The sequence below is a fragment of the Vombatus ursinus genome, unplaced genomic scaffold (assembly GCF_900497805.2).
Source record: "Vombatus ursinus unplaced genomic scaffold, bare-nosed wombat genome assembly UNPS02011431.1, whole genome shotgun sequence".
Taxonomy (NCBI): domain Eukaryota; kingdom Metazoa; phylum Chordata; class Mammalia; order Diprotodontia; family Vombatidae; genus Vombatus; species Vombatus ursinus.
In genome coordinates, this window is record NW_020951209.1 from 3,247,288 (window position 1) to 3,271,282 (window position 23,995).

General features: G+C 36.6%; 1 protein-coding gene across 3 annotated transcripts in view; it reads left to right on the forward strand.

Moving 5' to 3' along the window:
* The window catches only part of LRP6 (LDL receptor related protein 6), a 133,633-nt gene extending 111,868 nt beyond the window's left edge, over positions 1-21,765 (forward strand). For 2 of the 3 annotated variants that reach the window (XM_027856380.1, XM_027856382.1), the window contains 6 exons: positions 7,980-8,216; positions 8,848-8,958; positions 11,847-12,077; positions 13,236-13,372; positions 14,216-14,313; positions 16,200-21,765. In XM_027856380.1, the coding sequence (XP_027712181.1) occupies positions 7,980-8,216; positions 8,848-8,958; positions 11,847-12,077; positions 13,236-13,372; positions 14,216-14,313; positions 16,200-16,494 (1,109 nt within the window). In that variant the 3' untranslated portion in view covers positions 16,495-21,765. The remainder of the gene's footprint in view (positions 1-7,979; positions 8,217-8,847; positions 8,959-11,846; positions 12,078-13,235; positions 13,373-14,215; positions 14,314-16,199) is intronic. The other variant, XM_027856381.1, reaches the window with a different exon arrangement.
* The last annotated feature ends 2,230 nt before the right edge of the window (positions 21,766-23,995 follow it).

Below are 23,995 nucleotides of genomic sequence, written 5' to 3' on the forward strand. Positions count from 1 at the left end.
TCTTGTATATATTTATCTGTCTACATGTTGTATATTCTCTCTGCCTGCCTCGCCTCCATAAGTAGAGGGCAGGAACCGTTTCATTTTTCCTTGTATCCTAAATGCTATAGTGGATACTTAATAAACTTAAGTATAAACACTCTATAAATCATAAAGTGATGTAGACATTAATTATCATTATTTGAGCTGTGAAGTCTTAAGTTTGAGTCCCAGCTTACGCATCTTACTCATTTGGTAACCCCAATCATATTACTTATCGTCTGAAATCTCTGTATTTATTTCTCATCTTTATAATGTTTATAATTTTTATAACACCTAACTCACAAGTTGTTATAAGAAATAAAGGATACAATGTATAGAAAATACTTTATAATCCCATAAAGTGTTATATAATTGTAAATTGCTATTATTCCTTCTAATGATGTTTCCAAATGTATATATCAAATTAAAATTCAGTTTCAGCAAACATTTATTATATACCTGCTATGTGCACAGAACTTTGGTAGGTACTGGGAGAAGTACAAAATTTAGCTAAGATATGTTAATTGTCCGTGTGGAGCTTATAGTCTAGGAGAGAGAACTATACGTATAGATAACTGTAATACATGCATGCATGAGAAATATACAAAAAAAGGAGGCCATGTGGATTTAGGAGGAGAAAAGGATGCTGTAGATTGAGGAAATTAGAGATTTCATGAAGGAGGGGGAATGGGAAGGGAGCAAGAATTTATTAAGCATGTATAGTGTGCCAGGCACTGTGCTAAGCATTTTTCAAATATTATCTCATTTGTTCCTCATAATAACCCTAGGAGTAGTTGCTGTTATTATTTCTGTTTTACAGTTGAGTAAACTGAGGCAGATAGCAGTTAAGTGAATTGCCCAAGGTCACACAGCTAGTAAGTGTCGGAGGCCAGATTAGGATTTCAGTAGACAAAAAAAGGGAATGAGGAAATTCCGGGAATAGGGAGAAGCACAAACAAATGAGTGTTCTATGGGAGACAAGGCTGAAAAGATATGGTCACATCAGGTTGTGGAGGGTCTTGAATGCCAGGCCAAAAAAAAAAATTGAACTTTACTTACTAGGAGGCTAAAAGAAACCAGTGAAGATTTTTGAACAACAAAATGTAAGATGATCAGACATTTATCCATTTCCTGTGCATGTGATAAGAATTCTTAAGGAAGCTGAAGTTTTCAGAATCTACTTCAATGTAAAACAAAAAGGAAGGAGCCTGTCATTTCTTTCCATAAACTTCAGGCTGTTTGAAGAAACAGACTTGTAGAAAGCTTGATGATTCTCCTGGCAAACTTAGGCTTGTGAAATTCTCTGGCTGTATTTCTCTACATAGAGAGTTTGCCCACGGGTTTTTTTTTTTTTTTTTTTTTTTTGGTTTTTTTTTGTTTTGGTTTTGGTTTTGGCTTTTTTTGCCTTTTCCTTTGTGTTTTGTTTTATTTTTTCCATCTCAAAGACAAAGATTAAGGCATTAAAATGTTTTATAGTTCTTCCTTAACTATCAAAGTAATATGAATAGATGGTAGTGAGTTCGTTAAATTTTTGCTAAAATAAAAATAAAAATTTTTGCTAAATTGTTCTTTCTAGAACAGAAAGGAGCAAATGTGTTTCCCTTTAAGAAAATATCAAATTCTTGATTTACCAGATAATGATGGTAACTCACACTTAGGTCATAGTTCCAGATTTACAAAACATATTCCTCATGACAAGCCCTGTAAAACATTGTTGAAAGTATTATTATTCCCATTTTATAAATGAAGGAACGGACTCAGAGAACTTTAAGTAACTTGGAGGTTGCACAGGTAGTATTAAGTAGCAGAGTGGGGATTTGAACCCAGGTCCAATAATCTTTTCATTAAGTGATTATGTCAGTTGTATGCATAATGTTGCCTGATTTATAAAATTTGCTTTACATACAATTCTCTAGGAACATATGTCGCATAAAGTGAGATTCATTTATACTGCCTATGAAACTATCTTTGTATTGTTAACTCTAGAGCCAGAATTGTGCCCTTTGACACCTTAGACATCATTATTATGTCCCTGTTATGTACAGCTCTGCTTTAGGAAGAGTATAAATCAAGATCAGGGTTTTGATCAAGATAAGTGCTTTTTGGAGTGCACAACTTAACAGCATTCTAAGGTGTGTTATTACTATTAATAAGCCTAAATATTCTAGTTAGATACATCCTATTGCATATAGATATATGTTCTAATAATAAATTTAGTGGTAAGTAATCAAACCAAGTGATTGAATAGAAGCAGCATACCAAATGGCATGAGAGGAGGAGGTACGGGGGACCATTAGCTTTAGATTCCAAAGATGCTCACTTCTTCTGTAACACTGAGCAAGTCACTTACCCTTCTTGGGCCTCAGTTTCTTTATATTAAATGATTTAGACTAGATGGCCTCTAGGCTCCTATGCTTTTCCTTTATATTTGTTTTTTCCTTTTTCCTTTCCTTTTTATGGCATGTGTGCTACACATATGGAGCCAGCACTAGAATCAGAAAAATACTTGAATTCAAGTCCTAAGTCAAGTTGCCTACTACAGCTGCTATGGCAAGTCACAACCCTATCACAGCCCAGGCCAATCCTCACCAATCTGCCTTGGTAGTAGGAGTTTCTGCCCTAAGAATGGCCTCCACATGTGACTCAACACTAAATCAAAACCATACATGTGTAGAGAATTGTTTCATTTATAGCTGCTGTTAATGGGGGTTAAGAAAAGAATATAAGCCCTGTCAGTGTCTGAGCTGCAAGAATGGGTTGTGGAAAATAAAAATAGTTTATGTTCTTTGACAAAGAATAAAAATTGTTGAAGAAGCAATGAAAACCCAAATGCTCTGGTCATATACTCAAGAATGTGTACATTTTTTAAAAACATTTAGAATGTAAAGATTTCTCTACCATAATGTTGGTGTAATTTATCACAAATGTATGTTTCCTTTATTGTAAGATGATGAGTGTTTTGGCTCTCTAATAGTGAGTAAAATTCTCTTAAGCGCTTCGAATTTTTCATTATAGTCTCTCAGAGAATTTATTCATTCATATGACATCACCAGTGATAATAAGATCTACATATTTCCAGTCTTTTATTTCCAGCTGCCTTTCAGTTTAGATATCCTGCTATCACCTCAAGCCCAATAGTAAACTTATCTTCTTTTCCTACCTAAAACAGCTTCCTCTTGACTTCGCCTTCAGTAGCCATATAATTCTTAATCACACATGCTAAAAACCTTAGGGTCATCTTTGATTCAACCCCTTGATCTAGTCATACAATAAATTCTTTTGATTACATTCCAAAATCTTTCTCTACCGTTTATTCCCTGCTCCCATTACTACTTTAGCTATCCTTCAAAGCCCAGCTCATCTGCTAGTTCTGTGAAGTTTTCCATGGTACCTCCAGGTAGAAATGATTTTTTTCCTCGTCTAAACTTATAGCACTTTGATTCTTATTGTATTCTAATCTATATTGACTTTTTTTTTAACCTCTTATCTTGGGAATCTATTCTGGAATTTTTGTATCTTCCCCGGAGAAGTATGGTAGTTAGACACCTGGCCATGGAGCCAAGAAGACTTAGCGTCAGGTCCTACCTCTGATAATTATTAACTCAATTAACCTATCTTAGGCAACTCTCTTAAGACAATAAATAAGAGATTATAAGTAAATAATAGATTATAAGACAATAAGTCAGAGATGCTGACCTGCATTAGTGGGAGTTTTCATACTGGGAGTTCTCTACATTGATGAAATCACAGATCAGGATTAAAAAAAAAAATCCACTCCATTGTCTAATGTAGCACTACATTCCACATATTAGGCACTTAATAAATGTTAGCCAAATAAATCTGTCAAATTCATCCTGTCCTTCCTATTCATACTACCCTCCTGCATGCAGGAACTCATTACATTATATATGCCTTATTAAAACAACCTCCCTGCTGGCCTCTCTGCTTTAGTCTTTCCTTCTCCAAACAGACAAATATTCCTTAAGTGCTTTTTTCATGTCATTCTTATGTCTAAAATCTTCAGTGGCTCACTCACCCTCTCCCTCTTTCCCCTTTCTGAACTTCTCCGTTACTGTGGAGGGTGCCACCATTGTTACAATCACCTAAGTTTACAAATTCAGTGTCATCCTCAACTCCTTGCTTCCACTCACCGCACCATCCAGTTAGTTGTGAAGTCACGATTTCTGTCTCTGCATCTTTTTTATAGTCTCTTCTTCGCTACTCACATTATCACAACATTAGTTCAGACCTTCATCTTCTGTCACCACTATCTTCTCATCAGTCTCCCTGCCTCAAGCCTCTGCCCCCTGTGATCCATCCTCCATATAGATGCCTAAGTGATTTTCCTCGGGTTCTGGTTTGACCATATCATCCCCCTACTCAGTAAACTCTCAGGGCTCCCTCTCACCTCAGGGGTCAAATAGAAGCTCCGATATTTGGCATTTAAAGTTCCTTCACAACCTGGACCTTCCTGCCCTTCTAGTCTCCTTACACATTACTTCCTTCCACATACTCTACAATCCAGACTTACTGTCCTACTCTCTGTTCCACATACACAACACTCCATCTGTTTTCACTTCTTTATTTGGCCCTCCCCTGTGCCTGGAATACCTTTCCTTCTGACCTCTGCCTCCTGAAATTCCTAGTTTCTTTTAAGACTGCTCAAATGCAGCCTTCTAGTTGATCCCCCCAGCTGTTAGTGTGCTTCCATGCAGAGCTCCCTTCTGTTCATTTTGCATATATTGTACATATATTTCTGTTAGTCAATCAACAAGCATTTCTTTAACATTGACTATGTGTGAGGCACTATGCTAAGTGATGGAGCAACAGATAACAGAAGATGAAACAGGAGCAGTTAGGTGGCGCAGTTGATAAAGCACCAGACCTGAAGTCAGGAGGACATGAGTTCATATCTGGCCTTAGACCAAACACTTGACACTTACTAGCTGTGTGACCCTGGGCAAGTCACTTAACCCCAATTGCCTTTAAAAAAAAAAAAAGGAAAAGAAAAAAAAAAAGAAAATGAAACAGTCCCTATTCTCAATGAGCTTATATTCGACTAGGGGAGACAAAGCACATATATAAGCTTATACATAATAAATACAAAATCAGTACAAGTAATGAAATGTAAGGTAGGTAGAGACAAAAGACATTTAAAATTAGGATCAGAAAAGACTTTGTGTAAAAGATGGTACACGAACACACACACGTGATGGTTTCTCTGTTAGAATGTAAGTTACATGAAATCAGGAACTTTTTTTTTTTATCTTTGTTATACTTAGCATTTATCAGTGCCTGGCACAAAGTGAGTTTTGAATAAAGGCTTTTAAAAATTGTATTTATTTATTTATTTTTAATTTTCAGCATTTACTTCCGTAAGATTTTGAGTTCTAAATTTTCTTCCCATCTCTCCCCTCTCCCTACCCCAAGATGGCATGCAATTTGACATAGGTTCTATGTAGAACCTATTTTTACATTAGTCATGTTGTAAAGAAGAATTAGGACCAATGGCAGAAACCATGAAAAGAAGAAACAAACAAACAAAAAGAATAAAAAGAGAGAGAGCAAATAATATGCTTCAATCTGCATTTAGACTCCATAGTTCTTTTTCTGGATGTGGACAGCATTTTCCATCATGAGTCCTTTGGAGTTGTCTTGGATCCTTGCACTGCTAAGAAGAGATGAGTCTATCAAAGTTAGTCCTTGCACATTGTGACTGTTACTGTGTACAATGTTTCCTGGTTCTGTTCACTTCACTCAGCATCAGTTCATTCAAGTCTTTCCAGGTTTTTCTGAAGTCTGCCTGCTCATCATTTCTTATAGCACAATAGTATTCCATTACCTTCATATGCCACAACTTGTTCATCCATTCGCCAACTGATGGGCATCCCCTCAATTTCCAATTCTTTGCCACCACAAAAAGAGCTGTTATAAATATTTTTGTGCATGTGGGTCCTTTTCCCATTTGTATGATCTCTTTGGGATACAGACCTCAAGTGCTATTGCTGGGTCAAAGGATATGCACATTTTTATAACCCTTTGGGCAACCACTCTATGGTTCTCCAGAATGGTTGGATCAGTTCACAACTCCACCAACAATGCATTAGTGTTCAGTTTTCCCACATCTTCTGCACCATTTATAATTTTCCTGTTTTGTCATGTTAAAAGCTTTTTTAAAAAGTGATTCAAGGCCCTCCACAATCTAATCCATCCTGTTTATCAAATTCTTATTTCAGATTATTCTGTAACATTTACCCACTGCTCTAGTCTGTCTGGTGTCCTCACTATCCTATCAACGTGCCATGCTTATTGCTGCTTTTACTCAAATTTTTTTTTTACTTAAAGTGAAAGTTTTATTTCATTTTATAAATTTATTAGTTATTTTTAATGTTACTTTTAATGTTCTTTTTTAACTCTGCAGAAATCTTTTTCTCACTTAGTAGTATTTTTTTTGTAATTACACGTAAAGATAGTTTTCAGCATTCATTTTTGTAAGATTTTGAGCTCCAAATTTTTCTCTCTCTTTCCCTTCCCTCCTTCTTCCCAAAGATAGGAAGCAATCTGATACAGGTTGTACATGTACAATCATGTTATACATATTTCCACATTAGTCATATTGTGAAAGAAGAATCAGAACAAAAGAGGAAAAAGCATGAGAAAGAAAAACAAAAAACAAAATAAATAAAAGTAGTATGCTTCGATCTGCGTTCAGACTCTATGGTTCTTTCTCTGTATAGCATTTTCCATCATGAATCTTTTGGAATTGTCTTAGATTGTTGTATTGCTGAGAAGAGCTAAGTCTATCACAGTTGATCATCGCACAATGTTGCTGTTACTATGTACAGTGTTCTGGTTCTACTCATGTCACTTTGCATCAGTTCATTTAAGTCTTCCTAGCTTTGCTGAAATCATCTTGTTTATCATTGCACATTGGTATTCCATCACAATCCTATACCACAGCTTGTTCAGCCATTCCCTAATTCATGGGCATCCCCTCCATTTCCAGTTATTTACCATCACAAAAAGAACTGCTATAAATATTTTTGTACTTAGAGGTCCGTTTCCTTTTTCTTTGATCTCTTTGGGGTAAAGAACTAGTAGTGGTATTGCTGAGTCAAAGGGTATGTAGCCCTTTGAGCATGGTTCTGAATTGCCCTACAGAATCATTGAAGTAGTTCACAATTCCACTAACAGTGCATTAGTGTCCCTAAGATTCCACATCCCCTCCAGCATTTGTTATTTTCCTTTTCTGTCATATTAGCTAATCTGATAGGTGTGAACTGGTACCTCAGAGAGTTTTAATTTGCATTTCTCCAATTACTAGTGATTTACAGCATTTTTATAGGTATTCATTGCTTTGTTTTCTTCTGAAAACTGCCTGTTCATATTTTTTGACTATCAGTCAAGGAGTGGCTGTTATTTTTATAAATTTAGCTCAGTTCTCTAAATATTGGAGATTTTAACAGAGAAACTTGCAGTAAAAAACATTTTCCCCAGTTTCCTGCTTTCTTTCTGATCTTGGTAACATTGAATTTATTTGTGCAAAACTGTTTAAATTTCATGTAATCATGATTATCCATTTTACTTCCCATGACTCATGATATATTTATTCTCTCTCTCTCTCTGTCTGTCTCTGAGTCTCTCCCCCCCTCCCTTGTTTGGACATAAATCCCTCCCTTAATCATTAGATATAGTAGGTAAATTTTCCATGTGCCCCTAATTTGTTTTGGCCTTATTTGATAAAGTGAGATATTACTCTGTCTATACCTAGTGTCTGCCAAACTCTTTTCCAGTTTTCCCAGCAATTTTTTTCAAGTAATGAGTTCTTCCCCCAAAAGCTTGAATCTTTCGATTTATCAAATACTATATTATCGTAGTCATTTGCTGCTATGTATGTCGTACCTAGTACCTCATAGTAAGGTCTTATTTTTTTTCTCCTTCATTTTGTTCATTTGAAGAGCCTCCAACATGCTCCCCTCAGCAGTTTACATGTTTCACGGGAGAGATTGACTGCATCCCTGTGGCTTGGAGATGTGATGGATTCACTGAATGTGAAGACCACAGTGATGAGCTAAATTGTCCTCTCTGCTCAGAGTCCCAGTTTCAGTGTGCTAGTGGGCAGTGCATTGATGGTGTCCTTCGATGCAATGGAGATGCAAATTGCCAGGACAAGTCAGATGAGAAGAACTGTGAAGGTAAAGTACTTTTCAGTACATGTCAAAAGCATGTGTTAAAAAATTGGAATCCTTTTCTTTTGAATTAATTATTTTGGTTCGGCTATAAATAATAGGCTTCTTCAAGTGCCTTGTACTAAATTATTTCTGAACATAGTACTGTGAAAGTTTCTTTCATTTCTCAAGCATAAGAGGTACTAATTGTACAGTATAATTGTCATTAAAAAATTTAAAATGAGACTAGGTTGCAAAAGAGGGATGTTTATTTAGAGTCTGCATTTGAAAAGGAACTTAATCTTAGGCCAAGATAGTCTAGATTTATGGGACTCAATTCCTTGAGAAGAGCAAACATTCCACTTACTTTTCTCATACCCTCTCTTTAACAGAACCAAAAGAACTAGCTCTCTTTAGCATAAACAGCATTGAAAATAGAAGTTGAGTAAGAACAAAATGGGAAGTTACTGATGGATTTATTTTCATTCTTTTTATTCCTGTATATTCTTACTCCACCTATGAAAATACTATGGAGTTTTTCTCAGGTCACTTCTAGCAATATAGTTGCTTTTTCTTTGCACTTCCTGAATACTTGTTTCAGAATTTTTGTCAGATTGTGTTTTAAATAATTGTGACAATTTTTTTGCATTTTGTCTAGTGCTTTGTTTAATTGATCAGTTCCGTTGTACCAATGGACAGTGCATTGGAAAGCACAAGAAATGTGATAATAATGTGGACTGCAGTGACAAGTCAGATGAGCTAGATTGTTGTAAGTGGGGTTATAATCCTTGAAATCACCATTAAAAGGGGAGGGAAAAGGAGAAGGGGAATCATGTAATGTTTTTTAAAAATATAATACTTTTTGTTATTCCTCTTCTTGCCATGATATTCCATCCCAATAATATATTAATGGTAAGATAAAATCCTTCCAGTGATTATTGTGTATGTTATGGGTTTTCAAATCCATAAATACTCTGTATTTTACGTTTTTCAATATGCTGAGCAGTTTTGCGTCCCAGTATTTTATGTCATTCCTGCTTTACTTATGGCTGATTAAACTTGAGTGGTTGTTACATTAAGAAAACGTATTTGCTTTGAATCTGTATGCTTATGTGCATATATATGTGCATTTATTGCATATGCTTAGAAAAGGAGAAAAAAACTGCTGGGTAGGATCATTTCTGTTGAGTTTTGTAATTCAGCCTTTTATTAGAACGCTATAGTTCATTCTTTTTTATATTACATTTTTTTCAATTAACAAGCATTTATTTTTTTTTTCCTCACTCAAACCAAAAAACCACCCTCCCCATTGGGGAAAAAAACCAAAACCTTTTAAACAAATATGATCGCTACGTTGGCCATGTCCAAAAATACATTTCTTATTCTGCACCATGAATCCATCACCTCTTTGTCAGGAAGTGGGTAGGATGTATCATGATTGATCTCCTGAATCGTGGTTTTGTCATTGCATTAATTAAAGTTCTTAAGTCTTTCAGTCATTTATCTTTATAATGTTGTTGCTATTAGAATTTTGCTTCTAGTTCTACTCATTTTGTTTTGCATCAGTTCATATAGGTCTTCCCAGGTTTCTCTAAAACAGTCCTTTTCGTCATTTCTTGTGGCACATAGTAGTATTCTATTACATTCATATACCAAAATTTGTTCAATTAAATAAGCCTCAATTTCCAGTTATTAGCCATCATAAAAAGAGCTGTTATAAATATTTTTTATACCTGTGGTTTCTTTTCCTCTTTCTTTGATCTCTTTGGGGTATAAGCATCATAGTAGTATTGCTGGATCAAAGGGTAGGTACAATTTATTAATTTGGGGGGCATAGTTCTAAGTTCATTGCTAGAATCACTTAATCAATTCACAGCTCCACTAACAGTGCATTAGTATATCTGTTTTCTCCAGTTTCTCTCAGTCCCTCTGTCATTTTCTTGACCCTTTAGTGAACCAATTCAACTCTACACTGTCCCTCAGACTTATCTTCTCTTCTTGCCCTGCCAAGCTTCTGTTTTGGTTTATTTCCATCGTACACAGTTTGCTCCTACTCATGTGTCGCTGAAGGAGCAAGAGAAAAATCGCAAAGCTGTGCTGACATCATTTTGATTAGGACCTCATTAGGGTAAGGCAATCCTTTCCACTATCCAACTCATTGTAATAGCTTTTTCAAGTTTTTTCATCCCTCCTCAAACCTTCCATGCCTTCCCTACCCCCATTTTCTCAGCTGAGAAACTTGCCTCATATTTCACTGAAAAAATTGAGACTCTTTCCCAAGAGCTCCCTCTTATACCTTTCTCCTTATCTCACATCCCTCAGAGGCCTTTCTTCACTCACTCCTGTCTAACATGAAGAGATGGTCCTTCTCTTCGACAAGATAAACCCCCTTTCCCTTAATACCTGCCTTACCATTCCTTCTCAGTTTCCTTTGCTGGTTCTTCAGTGTCCCCCATGGCTTAATCCCAGGCCCTCTTCTCTTCTCTTTTTGTACTGTTTCACTTGATGATCACATCAACTCTCTGTGGATTCACTTATCATTTCTATACTAATAATTCTAAGGTCTACATACCCAGACCTACCTAACTGGAGGCCTCTGCTGACCTCTGGTCTTGAATCTCCAGCTACTCATTGGATATCTTGAAGTGGATGTTCTATACTCAACATGTTTAAAACTGAATTCATAATCTTTCCCTCTAAATCTTCTCCTCTTCCTACTTTTATTGTCCTTCCTGTTTGCTTCCTGTTTATTTCCTAACTATTATACCATCCTCCCAGTCACTCAAGATCATAACCTAGGTCATCTTTGACCTCTCTCTCACTCCCTATTCTATTCTACCTCTTTCGTGTGCGCGCGTGCGCGCACACACACACACATATCCTTCTCTCCTCTGACACCTGCCTGATCCAGGACCTCATCAACTAATGCTTAGGCTACTTCAGTAGCCTTCTGGTTGTTCTCTCTGCATCAACTCTCTCCCCGCTCCAGTCCATACCCTATTCAACTGTCACATTGATCTTCCTAGAGTAAAGATCTGACCATACCACCTCTCCTGTTCAGTAAACTCCAATAAATCCATATTACTTCCAGAATCAAATATAGTATCCTCTCTTTGGCTTTTAAAGTCCTTCACATCCCAGTTCCTTCTTAACCTTTCCCAGTGTTTTTCCACTGTCCTGCCCTCCATGTATTTTTCAATCTAGTTACACTGACTTTCTTGCTGTTCCTCTCACATATACTGTATCTCCCAATTCCATGAATTTTCAAGGTTGTCCCCCATGTCTGGAATTCTCTTTGTCTCAATCTACATCTCCTTCAGATCCTAGCTAAAATCCTACCTTCTTCAAGAATCCTTTCCCAGAGTTGTTTAATCTTAATGCCATTCCTTTAAGATTATCTCCGTTTTATCCTGGAATAGGTTGTTTGTACATAATTGTTTGCATACTCCTACCCCTAATAGACTAATAGAAAGGCAATAGACCATGAGGTCCTTAGGAATGGGGCCCAGGCTCGTTTTTGTTTTGTGGTCTTTCCTTGTTTCCCCAGCATTTAGTACAGTGTCTGGCCTATAGTAGGCATTTAGTAAATGTTTGTTGACTTGACTAGATAGTATCCTGCTTTTTTTTTTTAGAGAATTCTCTTCTTCTCCATTTCAGATCCAACTGAGGAGCCAACCCCACAGGCCACCAATACAGTTGGCTCAGTGATCGGAGTGATCCTCACTATTTTTGTGTTTGGAGCCATGTACTTTATCTGTCAGAGGGTGTTCTGTCCACGAATGAAGGGAGATGGGGAGACAATGACAAACGACTATGTAGTTCATGGACCAGCGTCTGTGCCCCTTGGTTATGTGCCTCATCCTAGTTCTCTGTCAGGTTCTCTTCCAGGTGAGTTAGATTGGAGGGCTATTGTGGTAAAAATCAAATTCCATTATAATGTTGTTTCTTAGTAGTGGACAATGAATTAAAAAAAATAAATGTTGCCTTTCCTTTTCCTGTTCTTCACGCAAGGTATGCTTTGTGAAAATTACTACAAAATATGTAATAAAAAAATTCTCAATTTTTATTTGCTATTTTATTTGCCACCTGTAGGTGGTTCCCTTTGCTTAAAATGAGATCAGCATGTCCATGCAGTTGGAGAAGGGGGAAAAGTGACAAATTACTACAGGCTTACTATTGGAGGGAATCCCAGGGGTCCTAAAGCTAGAGAAAAAATAGAGGGCAAGAAAATAAGCCAATTAAGAAGTCTTTCTGCACCTGGAATAATCAGGAGATATGAGAAAGAACCCTAACTGGATATGACAGCACTGGGATGAGGATTCCTTTCTTCGAGAACAACCAGAAATACCAGAGGCTGACCAAGGAGATAGAGAGAAATGTTTAAATATGGAATTAGAATTTCCCTTTCCCGAGTAACTCAATTTCCTTTAAGGATAAAAAGAGAAATACCACCCCAGAGGCTTTCTGGGAGCATTCCTGTAAGTAGATTTTCAGAAGTTTCATTAATTGTAATAATAGTGATCATCATCATTATTTATCAAATCATCTAAAGAATTGGGGTATTGCCAGAAATATATATAGACTTTTATCTTTAGCCTCTATTGTAAATGTGACTCTGAAAATTCTATTTCTACCAGCCAGCATAAGCATTTTCTTTCAACCCTGTCTTTTATATCTAAAAATTGTTTGCTCTTCAATAAAAATATTGCTGAAGTTCCTCTCTACCCCCAAGAGATTTTCAGGGCTATTTATGGGGGAGAACTTAGGTGTTTCTCCCTCTCTCCTTCCCTCTCTTTTTGCCCCCATAGAGCTATTTCAAATCCTTAGATTTAATGACAGCTGTCAAATTAAAACAGCATATAATTAATTCACTCTAGAATCATGTCTACTCTTTCCATTCAGATACGTCAGAGTAAATGTAGGGAAGAAAGAGTTTAGATTATTATTTTTTGTGTTTTCATTATTAGGTTTATAAGATTGAGTAATATTATTGATTTTCAAAGGTTGAAAACTAATTAATGCATTGCTTTCCCTTTTTTGTTCTAGGAATGTCCCGTGGCAAATCAATGATTAGTTCCCTCAGTATCATGGGTGGAAGCAGTGGACCACCTTATGACAGGGCTCATGTCACTGGAGCATCATCTAGTAGTTCTTCAAGTACGAAGGGCACCTACTTCCCTGGGGTAAATGTTCTCTTTAGTACTTCCTGTTTTCCTCCTTTGCTTCTGTAGTAGCATTCTTTCTCTTGAAAAATGAGCTATAACTTTAAAATAATATATCTTGAAGTGGGGGCAGGGGGAAAGAGATAAGCTTACACTGGAAAACTGCATAAAATTAAGAATTTTACTTTCAATTTTTTTTACATTTCCATTCAAATTTAGATATCTTGTTCATTTTTCTAACAATATCTTAATCAGTTTTGATGATGCGTGATAGCAGGATCTTTGTGGTTTTATCAATTCCTAGAATGAAAATTATTGGTTTTAAAATTAAGTAGATGAGACTGACTATAAAGAAGAAGTTCATCTTCCTGTCCAATAAGTCTGACTTTTAAATTTAACTATAAAATGAACAAGTCTCTAAGAACTAGGCAGAGTACCTAAGGGTTATAGAATAAAATTATTTTCAGTTAAGGGTCCTGGGTTGACCACTAAGGAGACTTGAAGCCATTCATTCCATGAAACTGGTCAAATAAGGGGAAGTATTATCAGAAATTTTCCTTTTTGAGTATCTATTCTAATGTCAGCAACTCTGCCCTGAATAGTTATAATTTAGAATCATTTGGACAAACCTCTTAAAAATTGTGTTTTTGTCTCATTATGTGTGTTAAAGTTCTTTCATATTAAATGAAATTTATATGTTGACTATAGAATTCACATTTTGTTATCCTTCATGATTTTTTTTAAAGGGTACTTTTTATAGAGTGGAATATATGCTTAGGGGACAGAAATTAGGGGGAGAACCCAGTTATCCTTTTCTGTGTTAGAGTGATTCTGTGTAATTATTTATATCATGTTCCCTTTTAGATTTTGAACCCTCCACCATCCCCAGCCACAGAGCGTTCACATTACACCATGGAATTTGGCTATTCTTCAAACAGTCCTTCTACTCATAGATCTTACAGGTAATATAGTTCTTTTCTACCCTCACACCTAGCTTCTTCCTCCATCATTAGTTCTTAGCATAAGTCAAGGTGTTTATGTAGAGGAAAATGCCTCCTACTTTGGGAGTAGAAGTAACAAGAAGTAGGTAAAGGTCACAGGGCCAGGAGCAGGTGTAGCTTCTGTGGCGCTAACACAACAGATTCATATTCTTTTAATATACTGTGATTTTCCCTCTAGAATGCTAGCACCAGGGAGAGCTGTGATGGAACAGCAACACTGCTAGTCAGGACCTTTGAGAACCGGCCCAACAGGTTGTGGGACTTATGGGTTTTCCTTCTTTTAGCTGCAATTTCTTCTGAGGCAAACCCTAAAGGAAATGGAATGGTTAAGATCCTTGAACGTTTGCGTGTGAAGGGTAGAGCTGACCAAAATAACTCAAGAATGATGACATCAGTTATTTTATTTTGTGCTTGTGCCTCCCCTTGTTTCACCTTCATAACCCCTATTGCTCTCTTCATCCCCACCCTTCATTCCCCACATACACACCATACATACACTTTCACCTTTATCGGCCTTCATCCCACAGAAACTGTAGATTATATAGAATACCTTGATTGGAACTGTTATGAGAAAAAGATAGATGTGGTTTGTTCAGGAAAATGAGATCAGGACAAATAAAGAAGTAGCTGTTGAACCGGCTTAATCTCCATTTTCACTAGCAGCCTCACTTTCCTCCCAGTATCTTGGTCTTCACTTAGCCATATCACTGAGTATAGGAGTCAGAAGATGTGGTTTCTAATTCTGGCCCTACCACTAACTAGCTGTGTGACCTTGGACAAATCATTGATCTTCTCTGACCCCCTCAGTACCTTCATCTATAAAATGGGCTAAATGATTTCTAAGTTCTGTTCTAGTTTTCATATTCCATAAAGTATAAAATGAATAATTTTTAAGAGTTGGGTGACAAGATAAAGCAGGGCAGCTAGGTGGCACAGTGGATAGAGGACTGGCCCAGGAGTCAGGAGGACCTGAGTTCAAATCCAGTCTCAGACAAGACCCTTGACACTTACTAGCTATGTGACCCTAGGCAAGTCACTTAACCCCATTTGCGTCACACACACACAAAAAAAAGATAAAGCAAAAGCCCAGCATGATAGTGAATAATTCTTTTAACTGCTCCAATATGGATAATCAGATTTTTCTTGTACATACTCAAAGAAGTTTCTGTGTTTAAAAAAGCCCAACAATCTATTATCATTCATATAATAACAACAACAACAACAACAACAATAGCAACAGCTAGCATTTATATAGCACTCTAAGGCTGGCAAAGTGCTTTACAAATATTATCTTGTTTTATCTTAATGAAAACTCTGTGGAAAGTACTCCTTGTTATTGTCTCCATTTTACAGATGAAGACACTGTGAGGCAGGGAGAGGTTAAGCAGCTTGCCTTGGATCACATAACTGGCAAGTGTCTGAGGTAGGATTTGAACTTGGGTCTTACTCCAAGTGTAGGACTATTCATGGCACAACTTCACTGCCTCACAGCCAGGACCTCCGTTGGCCAACGTGTTTCCAAGGTCTTTTTTCATTTATAAGCAGTCCACGTTACTGCCTTGCTGATTAGTGGGGTGATTTGTACACTTTTTTAATGTGTAAACATACCCACATGCACATCGTTTTCCTTTTTTTTCTCCTTCATGGTGTCTGCCATCTTTTTTCCTCCCCAGTGAAAAATTGTCTTAAGAGGCTTGGGCTGATGTGCATGGTTGGAATGATATTCTTTCAAACATTTTCCTGTTTGAGTTTTTCCTTCCACAGTGAAGTAATTCTAATACTGTTTGTGGTGAAGACCCATCACTCCTGTGCAGTGGAGACCATCCTCTATTCTTTCTTCCTCCCAGCTACAGACCGTGCAGTTACCGCCACTTTGCACCACCCACCACCCCATGCAGCACAGATGTCTGTGACAGCGACTACGCTCCCAGCCGGAGAATGACCACCGCAGCCGCAGCCAAGGGCTACACCAGTGACTTAAACTATGACTCTGAGCCTGTGCCCCCACCTCCCACTCCACGGAGCCAGTACCTGTCAGCCGAAGAGAACTACGAAAGTTGCCCCCCTTCCCCTTACACAGAGAGGAGTTACTCTCATCACCTCTACCCGCCTCCACCATCCCCCTGTACAGACTCCTCCTGAGGAGGGCCCCCCCCTCCTCTGACTGCCTCCAGTGTAAAGTGTAAATACAAATTGGTTGAGATCTGGAGGGGGGGAGGGAGCTGTCAGAGAAAGGTGAGGCAGACCATGTACAGATAAGAGTTTTAAATGGGGTGGGGAATACTGGAGATATTTGTACAGAAGAAAAGGATATTTATATATTTTCTTAACAGCAAAGTTGCTGCTTGTGCCATAAAAAGATTTGTATAAAATAAATTTGTACTAAAAATTTTTATTTTTACAAACTGAACACACAAAATATGCCTTAAACCCAGGGAAGTGACTGTGAATATACATAGGAAACAGAAAGGCAAAGGTGAATCACTGTCTAGTAAGATGTGGGCTTTGTTGATACCAAAAAAAGAAAAAAGGTCCATGACCATCTCAGAGTAGCAAACCATAGGTACTTTGAAGTTGCTAATTATCCTTCATGTTAACTGTGGAGGGTCAGCAGCCAAAGTTTAAATATGGGGTAGGAGAAAGAAAAGTTACTAACAAGGGGCTTTGTTTTCTATAGGAAATACAGTGATTTTAACAATGAAAATATATATATACACTTTTAAAATAGTCCATTTTATGATGGTTTCTTTTGGGAAGAGTATGTCAGTTGTCCAGTATCATGTCACAGAGTTGTGTGTGTGTTCATTTATCTCACACACACAGACACACCCATCTCTACCCTGGAACCTCCATCTCTGTTTGAAACTAATATTCTCCCTAGGCCATCTGTCCTACCTCCTTTCCCTGACAGTCAGTCCTATGGATGCTTTAGCCAAGATACCATGATTTATTTTTTTAAAAATTATTTTCCAACTAATAATAGAGGAGTTTTCTAATTGGAATTTGTTTTGTAATCATTTCCATTTCCCAGTAGTCTCAGTTCTCCTACTTGACTCTTTCTTCTGCATAATGTTCACAAGTTTAACATTTTATTATCCATTTCCCTTCCCAAGATATCTTTCCTTCAGTGCTCACAGATATGTCAATATTTTTTATGACATATGATATAGACAGTGTTTATGAATTATAAATTTAGTCTATTGTAAATTAATCCTATATCCTTGCAGTACTTTCAGTGTATATCACAATATAAATCATTTTATATAAATATATATATTTTCTGAGTACAAAGCATTTAAACCTATTGAAGACAATCTATTAAAATAATGAACTCATTGGAAGGGTTTTCCCAGCTATATAGTAACTCTGTTCTTTCATGTTCAGTAAGCCAGTTTTCTCAGCATGACTTTTACATACCTCTTCTTGTGTGGCATGAGTTCAATACTTTAGTGTTTTCCACTGTGAATATTAGGGTTGTTGTTTTTTTCCAGATTATCCTTAACCAAATTATTCTTAATTCACTTCATGTTCATTTTAAAATATGTTCTCTTTCCAAACCTGTTTTGATTGAAATGGTTCGTGTTTAGTCATTTAAACAAGAAATCTGTTTGGACTGAATGGGAAGGTGAACTATTTGTTGAATCTTTAGCTGCCGAAACTGAAGTGGAAGGAAAAAAGAAAAATCCTTTATATTCAATCTGCCAAGTTATTGAGGCTGCTCCATTCTTAGTCATCAGGGACAAGATATGGTCTGATCTCAGCACTGCCACCTTACGTGTTTCCAGTTCCTTTCTACTAAAAATGAATAGACTTAAAAGTAGCATTGTGAAGTTTTAAGAAGTTATCTAATTTTGCTACTGTGAAAGCATGGCTCAAATCCCTGAGTTCCAGTGCCCAAGAGAAAACAATGTAAGCTGTTCAATATTTTTAGCAGGAATGAAGTAACTTTTTTAAGTAATTGAAAATACTTAGGTAATTAGATAATTTAAAAAAAAAGTTATTTCTAAGTCATCCTCAGATTATTGAAAGCAAAGAACAGGTCTTAATACTATATTTGCATAAATGATAGTCTGTCAGTTGTCTTACAGTTCATTCAGGCAGGTGATGACCCTTCTTAGCAATGTAAAAAACAATTATGGTCTTAAGGTAGGATGGACATTGAAGGTGTATTGTGTGATATACAAGGGGAACGTGATCCTTATGAGAAGAATAAGGTGATCAATAGCTGGGTGTCAATCAGAATTTGAGAATTCTACATGTTTACATTTTTGTTAATATGCAGCTTTACCATGTGGGGTTCCTGTGTGGGCATTTGCACTATATGAACTAAGAAGAATATTGCCTTGTTAGATCTCAGTTCAGGTATTTGTACCTCAATGGCAATGGTCTCTTCTTGCAAAATACTAATTTGTGTGCCAATTTTTATTGGAAAATCATTTGAAGGTGATTCAGCTTGGTTTCAGTATCCTCTTTCTTCCTTAAAAGTTTCTGGAAGTGTTTTTTGGGTAGGGCAGAATAGTTAAATTTGAGTAAGTATTGTTAGCTTTCAGCCTAGTTGGACAGTTAAGCCTAAGTGAACTGCACATCAGTTATTTAACATTTATTTGACCATGAATGACAGTGAGTGGAGAGTTAGTTGGAAAGGAGAAATGGACACAAGAGAAGTCTTATTTGCTAAATCTGAGAAGGTTTGTTTCATTTTGAATCAAGCTCTACATTTTGAAGTAAGATTTCTAGGTAGAACATGAATAAAATTCATTTTATTTTGCATTAACAGATTAGTATTAAAGTATTTTGTGGGGAGTTTTTTGGGTTTTTTTTGTTGTTGTTTTTTCCACGTCATAAAGTATGCCTTTCTTATGATAGCAACATAATGTGTTGGAAATAGCACTGGACTGGGAATCAGTAGACCAGGGTTCTTGTTTTAGTGACTTCTGAGGTGCTTTTAAAGTCTGATTCTTTGATTATACGATTTATATAACACAGCTTGTGTGCAAAAAGGCAGCCAAGATGTAGTGGATGGAGAGCTGGGCTTGGAGCTGAGCAGACCTGGGCTCAAGGTTCACCTCTGACACATGGTGGTCACTTAACCTCTCAGTACTGGAGACAACTCTCTGAAATTGTAACATGCAGAGAAAGTTGCTGACCTGCCTTGGTGAAGGGAGTTTCCTCACCTGGGTGTTTCCTGCGTCAGTGAAATCTCAAGTCTGGTCTCTTTCCCTACCTTGTGTGAATAGAAAGCCATGGCTGTACCCTGGATATGCAGAGTCCTGTGCACAGGGAAATGGCATTTAGAATCCTTCCTTACTTACTGCAGACTGTTTTGGGGATGATTGGGAGGAAAATATTTAAGATGGTTTAAGTTTGACTTCATTCACCATTTTACAAAATCCCAAGGTTGGAAAATTAAGTTGTAACTGAAGCCAAGCATAGTGCCTAAAACATAATATGCCCATTATCAATGCTGGATTCTGGATTCTTAACATTTGTATAGCACTTTATGATTAATAAAGTGCTTTTCTCCTACGGTTGTCCTTTTGAAGTAGGCTTTTTACAAATGAGTAAACAAACATAGAGGCTTTAAGTGACTTGCCAAAGGAGACATAGTAAATCAAAAGCCAGGTCTTCTGGCTCAAAATCCAGTGCACTTTCTACTCTGTGACCTTTGTGGCATTTTCTGTTTGCATTACCGTGTCAATTTTTAGTATTTATTCTGCCTGCTAATGAAACTTAAGTGGCTTTGTGTGGTATTCATGGCGCAGGAGGCATTCTGAGAGAGCCTGGTTCTCACAGATGCCACTGATTTGTTGAAAATGGTTATAAGCATCAATCGTCAAAGCACAGATCTGATGTTTTTAGTAAAGAATTTGAGATTTTCATACATTTAAGACAACCTTCCCAAATTGAAAGGCCATTCAGTTGGCCTTACTGTAATGGCCTTACTAGGGCCTTTTTAGTCCTCATGGCCTTGTAAGTAATCAAGGATGATACACTTGAATGGAGCACAGAGTTAATAAAACCAGGCAATAATTATATGAAAATTCAAAAAGTGCCTGTATTAGGCATTTGAGGTAAAAATACCCTCAGGGAATTTAGAGTCAAGGGGTTATAAAACACTATTGTAAAACTTCTTATTCTTGGAGAAGAAATCTATATTTCTTTCCAAATCTCTTAACCTCAAAGTGACACTAGTCTTCCTTATGTTCACTAATATACTTGTTCATTGCTCCTGCAAGGAATAACACTAACATATATCTCTTTAATGACTTCTGTGATAGTGTTTATAAAAGAAGATTCAAAATTTCTCATTTTCATTTGAAATAGGCACAAAACAGTTTTATAAATTGATGTTTGACTAAAAGTTTAATGAATTAATAGGCAACTACATTTAGCTAAATAATGTTCTAGAGACATTAACCTTGAATCATAATTAAACTAGGTTTAGAACTGGAAGGAAGCTGAGGATTCCTATGTTAAGCCAAGTAACTTGAAAGTAAATGATTGCTCTAGATGCCCTCAACAAAATAGATGGTTCAGACACCATCTATTAGTCTATTATTCATTTGGCATGGAAGTAAATGACCAAATAAGTACAAATTTAGGCCAATCTTCTCTTAAGTAATAAATAATTTCCTTTTGTGTCAAAGGCAGCATAAACAAAGTTTTGTTGGGGACCCAGAGTTAGTTGCTGACCTAAGTAGATTATATTCTTGGTATTTTCACAGCATAATTGTTTTTATGATGACACCAAAGAATTAGACAGTACACATTTGCTTAACTGTCCATGCTTCATTTTAGTCCAAAGGTTGGTTGTGATTTAAAAAATAAAAAATTTAATTCTGGTATCCTAATAAGAAGTGCATATTGAAAACAATAAGACAATGAAGGCTGATTCTTAAATCCATCGTAATACGGTTAAAATTGTTTGGGTCATTAGGGAAAATACAAATATATTTTATAAAGAGGATACCAAGAAGCTTAAGCTGGACTAACCTTGTTTGCAAATGAAGGATTTGGTGCTGCTTTCAGATGTTTATCCTTTGTGTTTTTGTTTTGTTTTTGTCTTGTTTTTTCATTTTTCTTGAGCTTTAATCTTTGTCATTGTCTTAAAGTCAGCTGGTATTTCTTGTTCATCGACTTTGGTACGATGGTGCTTTGCAAGGATGTATTTATAATATAATGACCAACATTTGGTCAGCCCCTATCCACCTGTTCACTATTACACACACACACACACACACGCACGCACGCACACATGCACACACTCCTCCCCTTTTTTTGTAAAATAAATGCTTTACTTGTAAACTGTATAAAAACAGACACCTTGTATAAATCCCCTTTTTGATTATTACAATAAGCTGAGTTGTAACAAATGAAATGTTGATTTTTATAATAAAACAGAGTGGAAAAATATTTGCTTGAAGTAAGAAAATAAAACTATTGTCAGTTGTGCTTTGCTAATGACCAAAATAAGACTGGATGATGGGTTTTAGAAACAAATTATCGCCTTAATTATTTACTACAAGAGTCCTACTGCCACAAGAGACAAATTTGAGGAAACTTGTTGTTTAGATATGATCTTTAAAGTAGAGGAGAACCTCAGAGAAATCATCTAATCCAATCCCTCCTCATTTTACAGATGAAGGAACTAAGTCTCAGAGAGGAAGTAGCAGATCTGGGGTTAAAACCCATTTTCCCTCAGTCTAAAACTAGCAATCCTTCCACTCTATCACAGTCTGAGTACTAAAGGATTTTACTTTGTTTTCAGTTAACTCCAGGGGAAACTAGATGACTTCAACATTGGGCCCCACTTTAGAATCTTCCATATAGTTTCTAGTAGAATAAAGTTGGGGGTGAAGGATTGGATCTGATTTTATTGGTATGAGGAAATACCCTCTAAAAATGTCTCTACAACTTAAAAACTGAAGAGCAATGGTGTCAAACGCCAACAGAAATGGGGGTCTAAATAAGGAATCCTGTGGGCTGCATATTGACTTGGTTTTAAAGTGGAATATTATCTGTGTTTTATTCTGTTAAATATTTGTGAATTACATTTTAATCTGGTTTGGGCTTCACTAAGGAAACATTCTGACACTTCTTATCCTAGAGCAGCAAAAGGTTAAGTGACTTGCTTATTAATAACCACACAGCCAAAGGCAGAGCTTAAACACAGACTCATCATAGAATCATAGATTTAGAACTGGAAGGGACCTTAGAAGATCATTGAATCTCTTCCTCCAACCCCATTTTACAGATGGAAAACAGACACAAAGAGGTGATTTCACTCGCCTAAGGCCAAATAGCTACTAAGTACCTAACAAGCCCAAGTCTTTCTGGGTCCAAGATCAGCTGGCTATCCACCATGCCTTGCTCCCTCATAATGTAATGCTGTAACACAGTTGCAAAGCTAATTTCATAGCATGCAAGAGAATAGTGGGAAAGTAAACAAGGTACCCAAACTATTAAGTTTCTAAAGAGGCCCAAACCTTGTTATGACTTGTTGAGAGAAAATGGCAATGTGATCTCAGCCGCTTGAGAAAAAAATTGGGAACCACTGGACTCTACTGGATATAGCCAAAAAGATCTTGTTCTCAGAGTAGTTTGATTGGTACTCACCAACAAATTATTAGACAAGGTAGCTTGAAGCCAACTGGTATTGCAAAGAGGTGCTTTTAAGAAATGAATAATTACACTGATTACATTGTAGGTTCCATGCTGACTCCTCCCATTCTACCATATAATTCTACCTTCTGAATAAAAATAAATCAAAGAACGAGTTATACAAGTTTGACAGAGCCTTTGAAAAGAAGGGCAGATGGATTCCAACAGGAAAAATGATGTAATGCTGGGGTTCTTAACCGAGATGTATGGATAGATTTGGGAGTCTGAATTTGAATGGGAAAAAACCTTTATTTCATCATAATTGGTATCCTTTGTAATCCTATTTCTTATATTCTCTGCATTAAGAACATTTTTCTGAGAATTCCCATAGACATTTACCAGATTGCCAGAGGAATCATGTCACAACAATGTTGAGAACCCCTGCTCCAAAGATTTTTTTAAGCCCTACCATAAAAAAATTAAGAGTATAATGGAAAGTCTTACTGATGAAGACAAAGATAATGAAAAACAAAATAGGCCATCTTGATTATATGAAATTTAAATGTTCTTGCATAAATAAAATTGATCAACCAGAATAAGAAGATACAGATTGGAAAAACATCACTTGAATATTTCCGCAAAAACATGATATCTAAAATCTGTGGGAAATTGACACCTAAAATCAAAAACTTTCCCCCATTAGGCAAATGATCAAAGACCATGAACTGTTTTCAAAAGAAGAAATGCAAATTAGTATCACCCATCTAAAAGTAGAAATTAGTGATCAGATATAACACCCATAAAATTAGCAAAAATAGGAAGATTGCATGTTTGAGTGACATGCTAATTCACTATGGATAGAGCTGTTATTTTGATTTTGCTAGCAATAGAAACAGGGGAGGGAGTTTGGGTGGGTAGGTGATGGAGTTTTAAAACTCTTACAACTTGCAAAAAGGATGGTCACAGCCACCAATCTCGGTGTATCCTAGACATCCCATCAGAGTTCTGCAGAATAATTTTACCAGCAGCAGCAGCATGATTA